This window comes from Trypanosoma theileri (genome assembly GCF_002087225.1).
Source record: "Trypanosoma theileri isolate Edinburgh chromosome Unknown TM35_Tth_10_V1, whole genome shotgun sequence".
Classification (NCBI taxonomy): Eukaryota; Euglenozoa; class Kinetoplastea; order Trypanosomatida; family Trypanosomatidae; genus Trypanosoma; species Trypanosoma theileri.
In genome coordinates, this window is record NW_021639852.1 from 384,190 (window position 1) to 398,558 (window position 14,369).

Here is a 14,369-nt window from a genome sequence, read left to right on the forward strand (position 1 = left end):
AAAAAAAGAGGTGATTCTCTCTCTCCATATATATATATATATATATATATGGCACCAAAGACATCTTACTTCCGTTGTTATTCTGCAAAGCCACGAAGTGGAGATGTTCGTGCACAAACGATGAAACTAAATTCCTCGCTTACAGATAGGATAACAACGGCAGAAGCAGCAGCAACGATAACAAATAAGTACGGCACAGTTTCGCCGCGCTACGGAAAATCAACTGCCCAACAAAACAATGATATTAATAATAATAATAACAATAATAATAATAATAATAATAATAGTAATATTAATGACAGGAATTTAGTTTATAAAACACCTTTGAGTTTAGTAGATGGTCTCAACGGTGGTTCTGATACGCCTCCTCTTCGGTATCGTACAGATTTAGATAAGCATGTTATTCATTTCGCCTTTCAACGTTTCCCACATAGTATTGAAATTATTGAAGATGAAGATGTTATTTCAGGAGATTGGAATTTCTTTTGGATGAACGTTAGTCGAATACGATCTGTCTTTTCCTTTTCTGAATACCGCCTTACAGATTCACAGATTATTAATCACTTTCCCAATCACTATGAGTTAACACGTAAAGATCTTATGTATAAAAATATTAAAAGGTACATTCGAGATCCTCTCAATGCCCATCTCTTTGTGCCTCATACTCCACCATCCTCTGCGCAGTTTCCGCATATTGGAGCGAAGGAAACGAATCCCTCTTCTGATGTTAACACTTTGTCTGATATGGCAGTGATGCGATTTGCAGATTGTGTTCCGGTAACGTATAATATTCCAAATGATCTGCAGATGTTTGTAGAGGAGTTTAGACGACAGCCGGGGTGTACGTGGATTGTAAAACCCACAGCCCGTTCACAAGGACGCGGTATTTTTCTCATCAATCGTATCTCTCAACTAAAGCGTTGGTTAAAAGAAAAACAAGATTTAAATGAGATAGATTTATCCGTTTCAGGTAGCTTTATTGTCTCTAAATATATTGCAGATCCATTATTAATTGGTGGAAAGAAGTTTGATCTGCGATTATATGTTCTCGTCACTTCCTTTAAACCACTAGTGGCGTATTTGCATGAGGAGGGATTTGCACGTTTCTGTGCCACGCGGTATGTAGCGAGTGCCCTCAATGATGATAATCTTCACGCCCATCTCACAAATGTCTCTCTGCAGAAACGGGATGAGGCGTATAATGATTCGCATGGTGGGAAATGGTCCTTGGCGAATTTGTGTTTATTCCTGCATGGTCGCTACGGTGCGGCGTGTGCGGATGGACTTTTGCGTAGTATTGAGTTTGTGATTCAACACAGTCTGCGGGCTGTGGCACCGGTGATGTTTAACGATAAACACTGTTTTGAGTTATATGGATATGATATATTGATTGATAGTTCCTTGCGGCCACACTTAATTGAAGTGAATGCCTCCCCTTCTTTATCGACCACAACAGTCTCGGATCGATTGTTGAAGGAATCGGTGTTGGAGGATGTCCTGCGGGTGATATTCCCACCAGGATTTCCATCACCGCAGGCAATGTCGTATTGGGAGTATAGAGTACGCACCGATATGACCACCGCACTGCCAACGGGATTTAGATTACTGCAGGAATAATAGACTGTGTAAACTCTCTAGAAAGGATGAAGATTGCTTTTTTTCTGTATATCTCTGTTTTTTTTTTTTTTTTCCTTTTTTTTTCTTTCTTTGTCTCATATTAAGAACAAACTCTAAATAATTTGCAACTTAGTAAGAACTATTCAGCGATTATTATTATTATTATTATTATTATTATTATTATTATTATTATTATTATTATTATTATTATTATTATTATTATTCATAGTTTTCTTTTTATTATTTTGTGTGTTTCTTTGCCTTTCTTCCCTCTTGATTTTTTTTGTCCTTTTATAATATTCATTCTTATGTCTGACGTGACGTGTTTGCTGTAAATGTAGTCTAAGCTGCAGCTTATACTTCACTCAAATGTATGTTATCTTTTTTTTTGTTCTGTTTCGTTTTTCTGTTACCTTTTATGCGATTCGTTTAGATGACTTTTTCCTTTTTTTTTGTATTTCTATGAGTTGACCCTCTCTGTTTTTTTTTTTATTCTGATTTGATGATCTTGACGATGCGTTTTCGGTTGCTGCCGTCTTCTGCTGTAATAGCCCACCGACAGAGATAAATACAGGGAGAGAAAGAGATAATGTCTGCAAGTAAATTGGTTGATGAGTAAATTATTGCACATATAGATACAATGATTAACAAACATGTACACTCTTTTATTCTTCTTCTTTTTTTTGTATTATTAACTTATTTTTCTTTCTAATAATGATGTAAAGAAAGACATTTATTTGTAACGAGAGGAGAGGGGGAAATAAGTAAATCTAGGAAATCATAAGAGTAATACCCCTCCAAAAAAAAAAAAAAAAGGTACACGTATTATTCTCAGAAAATAATTAAGCAAACAAAAAAGAAAGAAAAAAAAAAGAAGAAGAAAAAAGGGAGGAAAAAAATGTTATCAACGCGACAACTGCGGAGGTTTTCTTCAATTCTTCGTATGCGATCACTTTGTTTGAATTCTCTCTTCCGCAGTAGTGGGTCTTCTGCTGTTCTTATGCAACGAACTAGTATCACGGATCATACTGGAGGTTCAGGGAGTTTTACTCAAGGAGATGTGGGAGCGGGAACAGCAAAGAAAACATTATTAGAGGAGGAAAATGATCTTGTTAAACATCTTCGATTAGAATTGAAAAATACCAACGAACGACTTGATAAAGCCACTGAAATTATTCATCATCTTGTGAAACTTGTGGATAAGAAGCGTTTTGCCGCTGAAATGGCTATGTTTGAAAAAAGTATGGAAGGTGGTGGTGGTCTCTTTGTTACAACGAACTCTGCTGAATTGGAGAGGGCTTTGCAAACACCAGGTGCCCGTATTGTTCTTTTAGAGAATCATCATTATATTCTGGGAACTCTTGGATCTGTACATATCACTAAAACAAATGTGACGATTATTGGAAATAACGCTACCATTGAAGGATATTTAAGACTCTCACGAGATGCAAGTCTTGAGGCAAGTAATGTTACTTTTCTTTCTCCTAAAGGATTATCTGATGAGAATGAAAAGGGATTCCGCGATTGGCGTAGCACCACTCTTCTTCCTTGTATAGATGCCACTCAACGTTCTGATGTTCATTTGCGCAATTGTAAGTTACTAGGTGGACGAGATGGTTTATACTTGGGAGTTGATTCCCATGCAAAGTTAGAGAATGTGTTAATTGCGGATTGTGCCTGAGGATTATATGAAGGAGTTGGATGTTGTGTAACTCTAATGGGTTGCAAGTTTCAAGGGAATTTTTTCCATATCGTGCTACTTGGTTACGATCGCGAGGTAAGAGCTAAACAACTAACAGAGTCTTGTAGTCTTTCCAATACGTCTTCAGATACCTCAGAAATTCCTGTTTCTTTTTCAGACACATCTGAGTATGGAAAAAAGAAAGCACGAGCAGATATTGTGATGGACCATAATCCTATTCTGGACATTTATGCAGATTTTATTCATAAAGGCAAATCTGTGGAACTCCCTACGAGTTTGACTACCTGCAATCTTTCTGACCCCGTGTATTAGGACCCAGAATGATTTAGGTGCTTAGCTACAGGGTATTACTTGATCTTTTTTTTTTAATTTTTTTAAACCATTATTATTATTATTATTATTATTATTATTAGATATAGTACATATAGTAGTAGTAGAGGGAGAGGGAGAGGGAGAGAATAAGAAATTATAAGGGAATTAGAAAGGGTTATATTGTTAATCTACGAGTTTGGATTATTAGATATTGTAGTTCCAATAAATTGAGGTAGTATATATATATATATATATATATATATATATATATATATTTATATTTATTTATTTATTTATTTATAAAGGGAGAAACAGTAGGGAATAATAGGTAAGTAGTGAGTGAAATGGGTGGGGAAGATGTAGATCTGGGTATGCTGTTTGGTATTTTTCTTTCCTTTGGGGTGGGGGTGTGGGGGGAATTGATTTAGTTGCAGTTCATTATTAGCGATAGTGGGTATGTCTCTTTTTTTTTTGATGGGTTTATATTACAAGTATTATTTTTTTTCTACTATTTTTTGGCATGTATGTTTCATTTTATTTTTATATTTATGTTTAGCGTATATTGATATTTTATCTCTTGCATTTGATCTTTCTTTTGTTAGAGCATGTGGGTGGTATATTTTATAGTGAACGTACACAATGGGGTTATCAGTATATATATATATATGCATATATGCCTTTCTTTGCTTTTTTTTAGTTGCTGTTTTTCTCTCCCCTCAATCTTGTCAGTATGCACGTTGTACTCAAATGGACAGAATACCCTATGGATTGTATTAATTCATATTTTTTTAAGATTTTGGCTTTTCGATGTTTTTATTTATTTATTTTTTTTTTTTTTTTTTTTTTTTTTTTTTTTTTTTTTTTTTTTTTTATATGTTCTCTTAATTTTTTTTTTGTCTTCTTCTTTGGATCAGTTCTTGTTCTTTGTGCATTGCCATGAGATAAATAACTGTATAAAGAAAGAAAAAAAAGAAAAAAAAAAAAGAAGGCTTACGCTTTGATATATGTTGGCGACACAACCGCAGAATACTTTTTTTGTGTGTATGTGTCTGAATGTCACTTTATTATTATTATTATTATTAATGGGATCTGGAATTCATATGAATGATTTTCTTTTTCTTTCTTTCTTTCTTTCTTTCTTTTCTCTCTCTCTCTCTCTATGTGAGGGGGATTTGCGAGGGTACAGATTTACAGTTCTCTCATATAAAATTATATTTATTTGTATATCTTGTTTTTGCCCCTCTTTTTTTTTTCTTTTTTCTCTTTTTGTTTTGTTCTTCTGTAAACGATTATTTAATAAAGGTAATACAAAATTATTAAACAATCTTTTTTTTTTTTTACTTTTCTCGTATTTATTATCTTTATCATCATCAAATGTTTCTGGAGGCCTTCGTAGACCCTTTTTTTCTCTTTTGCGTCTCATGTATTGCCGCTCCATTGATAGTGGAGCGGGACAATCTTTCACACGATGACGTTGTGCAGTACTTTACGGAGCCAGCAATGATAGGAACAGCGATATTATTAATTCTTGTGGTATTGGAGGCGAAGATAGCACGATGGCGATATCATTCTCCACCATTAATATCATTCCATGAGAGATCACGTGCTCGCTGGTATCTTCTTAATGGTGTCGTTATTCACATATTAATGGATGGACTAGTAGGTGTTTTTAAAGTGAATACATTACTGGCAAAGAACTATGCAAAACTTGATGTTCGTTATGGAACAGAATTAGGTGACTTTACAGGATCGGCTGTTCATGTCATTTCTTTGATGGAGTTGTGTATAAAAGGACCTGTTTGTATTTTATTATACAGAGCATACCAAACACATAGTCCTCATCGTGATGCGTTGGAGTTTTTTTCTTGCGTTTCTCAAGCCTACGGCACAATTGTATACCTTGGACAGGAAATCATAACTGGCATGCCACACTTTGACGTTGATTACAATTTAGAATTTACTCCACATTATCTTTTGTATTTTTGGTTTGCTATTGTTTTTGGTTGTGTGCTGTATCTTATTATTCCTTGCTTGTGGGGATGGCAAGCGTACAAGCGTCTTGTCTCGGCATCCTCTTATGCAGCAGCAACCCGCAAAGTCTAAAGATCAGAGCAAATTTGTACCCACTGTTTCATCCACAAAAGCACATTGTGAAGGTGGGATGGGGGAGTAGTAAAAATGGGGGATATGGGTTTTATTCTTTTTTATTTATTTTCTTTCTTGTTTTGTCCACTGCGATTGTATTAGAGTATGGATAAATTAGATTCTGTTGTTGTTTTTTTTATTATTATTACTATCCTATACCTATTTTTGTATGTAAATCTATATCTTGTATTTTTATTGTTATTATTTTTTATTTGGTTCTAGTTGCCTTCTATTTTTTTTTTTTTTTCTTCCTTTCCTATTGTACAAAGAGCTGCCACGGAAATCGGTATCATACATACACACACACACTTAAAGAGAGAAAGAGGGATTTTAAACTCTCTCTTCAGTAAGAAGAATAAAAAGCGATAGGACTGTTGACGTTGATATATATATATATATATATATATTTCCCATCTCTTACCATGTGGTGCCAACAGACTACACTACGATTAGCGCCCAAGTTGGCCCCCGCGCCTCTGCGCCAGTTGGTGGGCGCCTCTACACTCAACACCAGCAGCAGCGGCTCCGGCATTCTTAACGGCGTGCGGCGCGTAGGGGCATCAGACGCCCACTGCCGATTGGGATCCCGCGGCACATCGCCGGAGTCCAGCACGCACTTAACAGCCCGTCCATTTGATATATTTGAGGGAAACAACAAACAGGCGTGGCTCGATCTCAAGACGGGATGGTGTCATTTATGCCAAGAGCCGTTAGGTGCCACTATGGGTGTACACATTGGTGATCGTGATCACACCAATTTACAGTACTTTCTCTTTCTTTACGCCGCCCAGGCACGACGGTGGTCGTGTGATGAAGTTCTCCGTCGCTGTATGGCCACAGCGCCTAGTGTGCAGCGCTACGCCACTCGACTCACAACGTGGGATCATCTGCACGTCATGGATGATGCGATGCGGCGTGCAGAGCTTGAGGCGCTTATTTTCTACTTAACACACCCACCACATCAGGCACTTTCACATGTTGCGCAGGGCCGCAGTCCATCTGGTTTTTGGTATAGTGGTGAAAGAATGTGGAAACTGCGAATATCTCGTCTAGTCACTCAGATATTTCCCCCTACTTCTGCTGGGATCATGACAAACTTCACACAGAAGTGTTGGGGACGTAGTAATGGAGAGCGAATGTATGATGCCCTCCGATTGCAGCGTATTAAGGCTTATTATGGTTGGCAACCGTATGAGAGTAAAGAGAAGAAGGCGTTTTTTGTGCGACAACTTTTATGGGAATTGCTTTCTGTAGAAACACGTGATGAAGTAAGTGAGTTGACAAAACACATGGCTGATTTGGCACTGCAGCGCATGGCGTTTGAAATGGTATTCCTCCAGTCTATGGAATATATGCATAAAGTTCAACGTGTGTATGATTTGATGGGTCGACCCACTGTGGAGGAACTCGCAGGAATGAACTTGTTGTAGAGTAAAACAAACAAACAAACAAACAAAGAGTGAAAGGGTGAAAAAAAAAGAAAAAGGAAAAGAATAAAAAAAAAAGAATTTTATTTCTATTTATCTTTCTTTGTATCATTTTGCTGATTGTTTGTGTTACTCTACATTTAGTTCAATTCCTGATTCAGACTTAGTTATTGTTTATTTTTACATTTCAAACAATATTCGTTCTCTTATGCACGAAACGCGTTTTTTTTTTTTTCTTTGATTTTCGATTGTTTGCCTTATTACACATATTTACTTCATTCTCTCTTTCTTTTTTCTTTGCTGTTTTTATCAACAGCAAAATCCTTGCTATTTGGAGTCTTCAGTTTTTTTTTTTTTGTTAATTTTCCTATTTATTTATTTATATTCACTTTTTTTTTTTGTTTTTAATTGGATGGCCTAACCCTCCACCCCCTTTCAAATGTGTATATACTTTATTTCTGATAGTCTCCAGTACCTTATGAGAGATGGTGTTGGAGGCCCTGCCGCCTGCAAGAAGAGTAACAGCGGCGGCAACAGCAATAGCAACAAACTCAATAACAAAAACAAAAACAACAAAAACTAAGAAAGAGAAAGGTACATTTTTGGCAGATTTGACGCGATATTTCACTGGAGTTTCTCTGGATAAGTATTCATTTATCGCCACACCTAATGGACTAAATGATCTACGTGTAGGACTTCGTGGAACAAGCAATATGTGCCGTAGTACATTTGCCTCTCATGGTGATGATGCCTTAATTGGAAATCGTATATTTGAATCCCCTAATAAACATATCTTTGCAGACTCTACTGGATTATGGTGTCATTTATGCCGCGAACCACTGGGTCTTTCTCTTATTACGCATCTCTCAGACCGTGAGCATCACAATCATCAGTTATTTCTATTCCTTTATGCAGCATTTCCACGCAGTGTAGGGAATGTACCGGCCGGATCATATCAACCTTCTGCTGTATTAGAAGAAGCCGCATTATTATTCCCCAAATTATCCAAAGCTTTCTCGGCTGGTTATGTACACACAGAACAAGATGCTCTGCGACGTGCATCTTTACACTCTATGCTCATACAACTTAGCAGTAGTGGTACTAATCAAAATAATAATAATAATAATAATAATAATAATAATAATAATATCTCTAGTTCTAAAGTTTCTAGTTGTACCTCAGTAAGAAAAGAACCTATTTTGGCCGTATTTCACGGTGATGTAATTCCCGAACTGGCGCATAGTGGAGAGCGACTGTTCAAGAGTGAAGTTTCACGTCTTATCGTTGAGTGGTTTCCCGCATTAGCACCTGGTGTTATCACACAAATTGCCCACAAATGTTGGGGAAGATCTAACTTGGAGAGTATATATGATGCACTTCATATACAAGAGATAGTGGACAACAGACTACACGAGGCGAGAGTAGCTGCAGCAACAAAAACAAAAACAACAACGCAATCAAAAACTGGATCATTACCATTGACAAGAAATAAAGCATGGAAAGAGTTACTATACCGTAAACTTTCTACAAAAACTGAAAAGGCTACTTTTATGCGAACTCTTTTTTGGGAATTAACTACACGGAATGAAGATACATCTTCTCTTACTGAGGTGGAATGTCTTTTACTACAACTTGTGCGTCGTCAACTGGCGTTTGAGATGGTATACCTGCAGTCTATGAAATACATGCAGCACGCAGATGCGACTATGCGGGAAATGTCGTTTCCCTCACTTGAGAAGTTGATCTTACTAGGCATGGCGTAGTCACAGATACAAAAGAAAGAATAAAAAGGTAAAAAAAAAAGAAAGAGAAATGAGAAGATTATTGTGAGTTGATTTGATATATATATATATATATATTATTGTTCGTATTGTTTATCCTTCTTCTTGATTCTTTTTCTTTATTCTCTTTCTCTCTCTCTTTTTTTTTTCTTAATTTGTTCTTTCACTGCCACAGTCTGGTTGGATATCCGTCAAAGAAAGGAGGTAATCCCACACCAGTTCGTACACATCAAACAAACGTAAAAGCAAAGAAAAAAAAAAAAGACAAGGGACAATTGAGGAAAAACAAATCTCGTGTCTGTTTTTTTTTTCTATTTATTTATTCTTTTGCCTCTCTTTCTGACTGTGTCTATTTGTAGACGCACGATATTGTATATCGAAAGGGACTGGAAAAAGGAAATATAAAAAAAGTTGTGGTATAGAGGGCACCACAAAAGTAGAAGCAAAAAAAAAAAAACTTAAAAAAGTGGATTAAACAAACAAACAAAAAAAAAATATACATCTAGAGAGGCACACACACACACACACAGACACACAATAAGGAAAATAAAAAAAATAAAAAAAAAAGAGGAATACCAATTATATTTTGCTCTGGGTCTTTCTTTCTATTTATATCTCAGTCTAGTTTACATGCGAACATTGGAAGTAAACGCTGGTGGCGGTGTACTGCAGCGACACTATCTCCTCGCTGGTGAGACGTACACGATTGGCCGCAAAGAGTGCCGCATTTTACTGCCGAACGGAGATCCGTCCATCTCTCGACATCACGCCGATCTCACCGTCAAACCACAACAACATCATAATCATAACAACAGTAGTTACACCAGTAATGGGGATGATTCAGATGAGAATGATGTGGCCACTGCGGTGGATTTCGTGCTGCGTGATTGTTCCAAACACGGTACTTTTGTAAATCGCGAGCCACTCGGCCGCGACACGGTTTGTTTTTTATACCCGGATGATATTGTAAAGTTCGGCAAACGTGTTTCCGCCCGTGTGAGTGGTACTGGTATGGTGTTATTATTGGCAGAGTCCCCATTCTTAAGTTCCAACGATCGACAAATCCTGCGGGATGCGGCCTGGCGACTTGGGGCCTTTGTGGTCCGCGGCCCTGTTCCCTCGCCGGCCACTCTGCGTGGACAGGCCCAAGATGTGATTGCGCTTTTATACATTACACACGATGGGTATGAGATGACACCAGAGATACTACTCGCGATGGCCCAACAGTATTTTATCACCACAGCGGCGTATGTGCAGTCGTTGGTGGAGGCATTGCGAGAGAAGTGTGCATGCTCGCCGGCGGAGTTCCCAACACCAACGGTACCATTGCCAGCGAATATACACTTTCACAAGGATGAGTATACACCACCGGTGACAATATTTTATGAGCCGGGGGAGTTTCTTAGTCGTGGCTCCACCGGGGAGGCATCATCCTTGTTATTACGGCAATATACATTCCTCTTGTTGGATACGAGAGTACATGCAAAGTATGAGGCATTGCTGCAGATATGCGGGGCCACCGTTGTGCTCATCTCACCAGATAACGCCACCAAGTTTCATGCGCATTTACAAGATATATTTACCATCGCCCTAACGAGTGATGAGATGTTTGAATCCCTAGAAGCCGCATTAGCATTGGGAAAGGAACAACAGACAATTGACAATAGCCATACGAATAACGGTAATAACCAAAATGGGGGTAAGAAAAAAGAGAAATACCGCACAATAACGAAGAATAATGAAAATGTGGAAGCAGCATATATAACATTATACAAGGCTGGTATTTGTGTGATTCCGGAGTTAAATGTACAACGAGCCATCTTTACTGGTAATGCATCAGAGATAAATGCAACCCCAACGGCTCGTTGTCTTATTTGTAGAGAAAAAACACCAAATACCCTAGCAACTGAAAAGGATACGGAGAAGAATGATTCAAAGGCATTAAATCACACAGTACAGAGAGCAAAAGAAGATGTAAATATAAATGTACGTAAGAAAGAAATAGACAGCAGTAAGCCTCTGAGGGAAATTGAAAAGAATACAGATTCTCAGGCATTGAACGGTACGGCGGCACCATTAGAGAATGAGAAGTCTAATCGGGTAAAAGAGACAAGATATGAGGAACACGTAAACCATCACCGAGAGAATGAAAAAAATGGAAAGAATGGCACATTAGGGAAAGAACCACGCGCCTCTGTGGGTTCATCTATACAACCTACCGTACGCCATACACGCAGCAGCACGGAGAGAAAAAGCGCAGAATCCATGAATGCCTCATCTTCACAAGAAAGAGAAGGCTCCACAAGAACAGATACATGCCGTTCACTGGAAAGACGTCCAGTTGTGGTCCACGCCCCTTCACAAGTGACTGCGCAGGGAACACCAATCCCAACAACAACGACAGGATCACCCATACGAAGACGGGTTGTGGCACACAAAATCTCTATGCCTTATGCACCCCAAAAGGCACAATCTCCGCACATGAATAATTCTGAAGAGAATGAGCCAAAAGACGCAGAATATGAGGTGCCGCCATCATCGCAGGTGTTAACATCTGCCGCAACATCACGCACGGCCTCTCGTCTTCCATCTGTGGAGCCCGTTGCCACCACACATCCTGAAGTACTGCACAGACAACAGAAACGTCGCCAGCACAGAAAGGCATTTGAGTCTGAAAACACCACAACAATGAATACAGGGCGAAATGCAAACTCCGTATCATTACGTACATTACGGCGAGGCTCAACAGCTTCAGTGCAGTACGGTGAAGCCACACACCGCAGCAGAAGTAACAGCGCTCAGAAGCCGCGGGCTGCAAGTGTGATGGAATCACATCACACACGTCAACATAAACCTTCAATTCACAGTTCTCACGCACATCCTACACAATCCGCTCCACGAGATTCGCAACGACAACACCGCCACACAGGATCGGCGATAGGTTCATCCTCTGCCAGATACCGTCGCAATTCGACTGGTCGTAGCCCGTCTCCAGTGATGTCTTATAATAGGATGGCGGGCAAACCGTTAGTATATGAAACGGGGGAATCAACAACTGCAGTGCCTTCATCACATAGGCAACAATTAGTCTCAGCTCGATCAAAGATGGAACGTAATTCCAGTGTTCGTGGTACTAATGGCATGGTGAACGGTAACTCTGATTCTGCAGAGGCTGTAGAGTATATACAAATGGATAAAGTTCTTGGTAGACAAGCTGCGGACTTCCTTCGCAAGTTTCTCGATATATTTGCTGTGGATGCAGAGAAGTCCTGCCGTTTATTGATGAAACAGGGTTATCTGGACGCTATGAGTAAAAAGTTTCTTGAGGGTGGAATGCAACGTGTGCAGGAATTCCTCACCATCGTAGAGAAAGCACAATTTGACATTCCCCCAATGTACAGTACAGAGACTACACGTCAGTATGTACATGAGGCGCGAAAGAAGTCACTCACAACATTGGATCGCATTAGATGCACATATGAAGCAGTGAAGGCAGAACTACCAGCGTTCCTTATTCAACAACAAGAACAACAAAAGGTGCGTAGTGGGTCTGCAGTGGAAAGGCAGTCGTCACTTCGTAGAATGTCTTCTGTAAATAGCAACTGGAGGTCATCATTTCTACACACTCACTGAGAGTAATGAGGTGAGGAGTAGTTTGAAGAAAAAAAGGGTCTTGACGGGAGAGAGAGAGAGAGAGAGACTATAAAAGCAAAAAAAAAAGAATGAGCTGCCGGTAGTCATTTACCTTTGAACGAAAGAAAAAAAAAATGAAGTATGAGTATAAGGAGTGAGAGAAAGGCTGTACGTGTATGTGGCTCTTCTGCTCCATTTTTTTTTTTTTTGTTTTTTTTTGAGTTTTTCGTTTGCTGTGGGTATATATGTGTATGTGTTGCCTCTATGTGTATTAAAAGTTATTCAGGTGTTTTATATTCTTTTTTTTTTTGATGTTGTTTTCTTCATGTTTTTGATATTAGACTTTTACTCTCTATTGTACCGTGTCTGTGTAAACACTCATGTCTGCGTGCGCGAGAAGCTCATCTCCCAATGTGATATGTTGTACTGTTAACACTATTCTGTGGTTATCTTTGTTTTGGTTTTGTATATATATATATATATATATATATAAATATATATATATTTATCTGTAGATGGCATTTGTTGTTCATTTTGTAGGACAATACTGAATGTCTACTGCATGGATACCTTTTTAGTATTTCATATTTTCTTTGTTTGTTTCTACATCAATATTTTCTTAGTTTGTATTGTATGTCTTTTTTCTTTCATGTTGTGCTTTCCTTCTGTGTGTTTGTATTTGTGTGAAAAAAACAATATTGATAATCTTCATTGAGGCAGTGTTTCATTTTTCTGCTACACTTTTTGTTTCTATTTTGTAATTACTGTTTTTTTTTTTTTTTTTTATCAATATGAGATGAGTTTGAGTGGGTGAGGGTGTTGTTCTTTTGTTGCCCTCTTTCTGTAGTCCTGCAGTCAACGGAGAATGATGGAATTTTGAAGAAGGATAAAAGAAAGAGATAGATAGAGAATGGGATTTTCGTGTACCAGTGGTAATTATATATAAAAGTCTCTCAAAGAGTTTATTTTAGTTTTATTTTTTTTCTGTTTCGATCTGTGTGTTAGTTCTCTACTGTTATCTATCAGGGTTTATATATATATGCAGATATATTCCCCTTTTTTTTTCTTGTTCTCTCTTCTTCTATTCATTTTCAGCATTGTACGAGTAGGATCCATATACATAGATCCATACCTCTATTCACAGTCTTTTCTATACCTGTGAGGAGATAAGAAGAAGACAGAGATGACTGTAGTGATTCCCACCCCGGAGTACCGTGCAGTAGTAGAGAAGACTGTGCGGGTTGCGGCTATTTGTGTGCGGCCTGTGCACCGCGTTGGGGAAGTCCTGCGGGCCCTGCGTGGGTGTTTATACGATATGCGTGGTGTGCGTAATGTCTTGGATGGAGAGAGAAGAAAAGGTACAGTAACAACAACAACAACAGGTGAGAAGAAAGAGGAGGAGACATACAAGTTGTTATTGTTGGATCCCGTAAGAGTACCCGTGTTATCTGACACTGCAGAGGAGGAGAATCATCATAATAATATTAATAATAATGATAATGTGGATAATATAGGGATTGGTATCCATACATCTCCTCTAGTGTGGGTAGATGTAAATGATGTTTCACTTCCCTCTATTCTGCGAGATCGACTGCAGTCATTACCGAAATGTAAAGATTCCACTGCATCTTGTATACATGTTGCCATGACAACACACACTGTGCGACTTAATTACAAGAACTTTACAATGCCTGAACTGCTGCAGCGGATTCTTCCACCTAACACAGTTCCTCTGAGTGGGTTTGAACAGAT

At 38.4% G+C, this 14,369-nt stretch overlaps 7 protein-coding genes across 7 annotated transcripts; all 7 read left to right on the forward strand.

Moving 5' to 3' along the window:
* Window positions 1–48: 48 nt before the first annotated feature.
* Window positions 49–1,617, forward strand: TM35_000102210 (tubulin tyrosine ligase; the record flags this gene model as incomplete). Its single annotated transcript, XM_029024712.1, has 1 exon — window positions 49–1,617. One exon carries the CDS (start codon window positions 49–51, stop codon window positions 1,615–1,617), a length of 1,569 nt encoding a protein of 522 aa, XP_028884019.1.
* Window positions 1,618–2,515: 898 nt separating this feature from the next.
* On the forward strand, window positions 2,516–3,298 carry TM35_000102220 (uncharacterized protein; the record flags this gene model as incomplete). Its single annotated transcript, XM_029024713.1, has 1 exon — window positions 2,516–3,298. One exon carries the CDS (start codon window positions 2,516–2,518, stop codon window positions 3,296–3,298), a length of 783 nt encoding a protein of 260 aa, XP_028884020.1.
* Window positions 3,299–5,005: 1,707 nt separating this feature from the next.
* Window positions 5,006–5,734, forward strand: TM35_000102230 (putative 3-Beta-hydroxysteroid-delta(8), delta(7)-isomerase; the record flags this gene model as incomplete). Its single annotated transcript, XM_029024714.1, has 1 exon — window positions 5,006–5,734. The coding sequence occupies one exon, from the start codon at window positions 5,006–5,008 to the stop codon at window positions 5,732–5,734; it is 729 nt and encodes a 242-aa protein (XP_028884021.1).
* Window positions 5,735–6,198: 464 nt separating this feature from the next.
* Window positions 6,199–7,206, forward strand: TM35_000102240 (uncharacterized protein; the record flags this gene model as incomplete). Its single annotated transcript, XM_029024715.1, has 1 exon — window positions 6,199–7,206. One exon carries the CDS (start codon window positions 6,199–6,201, stop codon window positions 7,204–7,206), a length of 1,008 nt encoding a protein of 335 aa, XP_028884022.1.
* A 482-nt stretch (window positions 7,207–7,688) lies between these two features.
* On the forward strand, window positions 7,689–8,966 carry TM35_000102250 (uncharacterized protein; the record flags this gene model as incomplete). Its single annotated transcript, XM_029024716.1, has 1 exon — window positions 7,689–8,966. One exon carries the CDS (start codon window positions 7,689–7,691, stop codon window positions 8,964–8,966), a length of 1,278 nt encoding a protein of 425 aa, XP_028884023.1.
* A 648-nt stretch (window positions 8,967–9,614) lies between these two features.
* TM35_000102260 (putative recombination initiation protein NBS1) lies at window positions 9,615–12,617 on the forward strand (the record flags this gene model as incomplete). The annotated part of the gene is made up of 1 exon (XM_029024717.1): window positions 9,615–12,617. One exon carries the CDS (start codon window positions 9,615–9,617, stop codon window positions 12,615–12,617), a length of 3,003 nt encoding a protein of 1,000 aa, XP_028884024.1.
* Window positions 12,618–13,800: 1,183 nt separating this feature from the next.
* TM35_000102270 (uncharacterized protein) lies at window positions 13,801–14,367 on the forward strand (the record flags this gene model as incomplete). The annotated part of the gene is made up of 1 exon (XM_029024718.1): window positions 13,801–14,367. A coding segment is annotated over one exon (567 nt), but the record flags the coding sequence as incomplete, so codon positions are not given.
* Window positions 14,368–14,369: the final 2 nt, after the last annotated feature.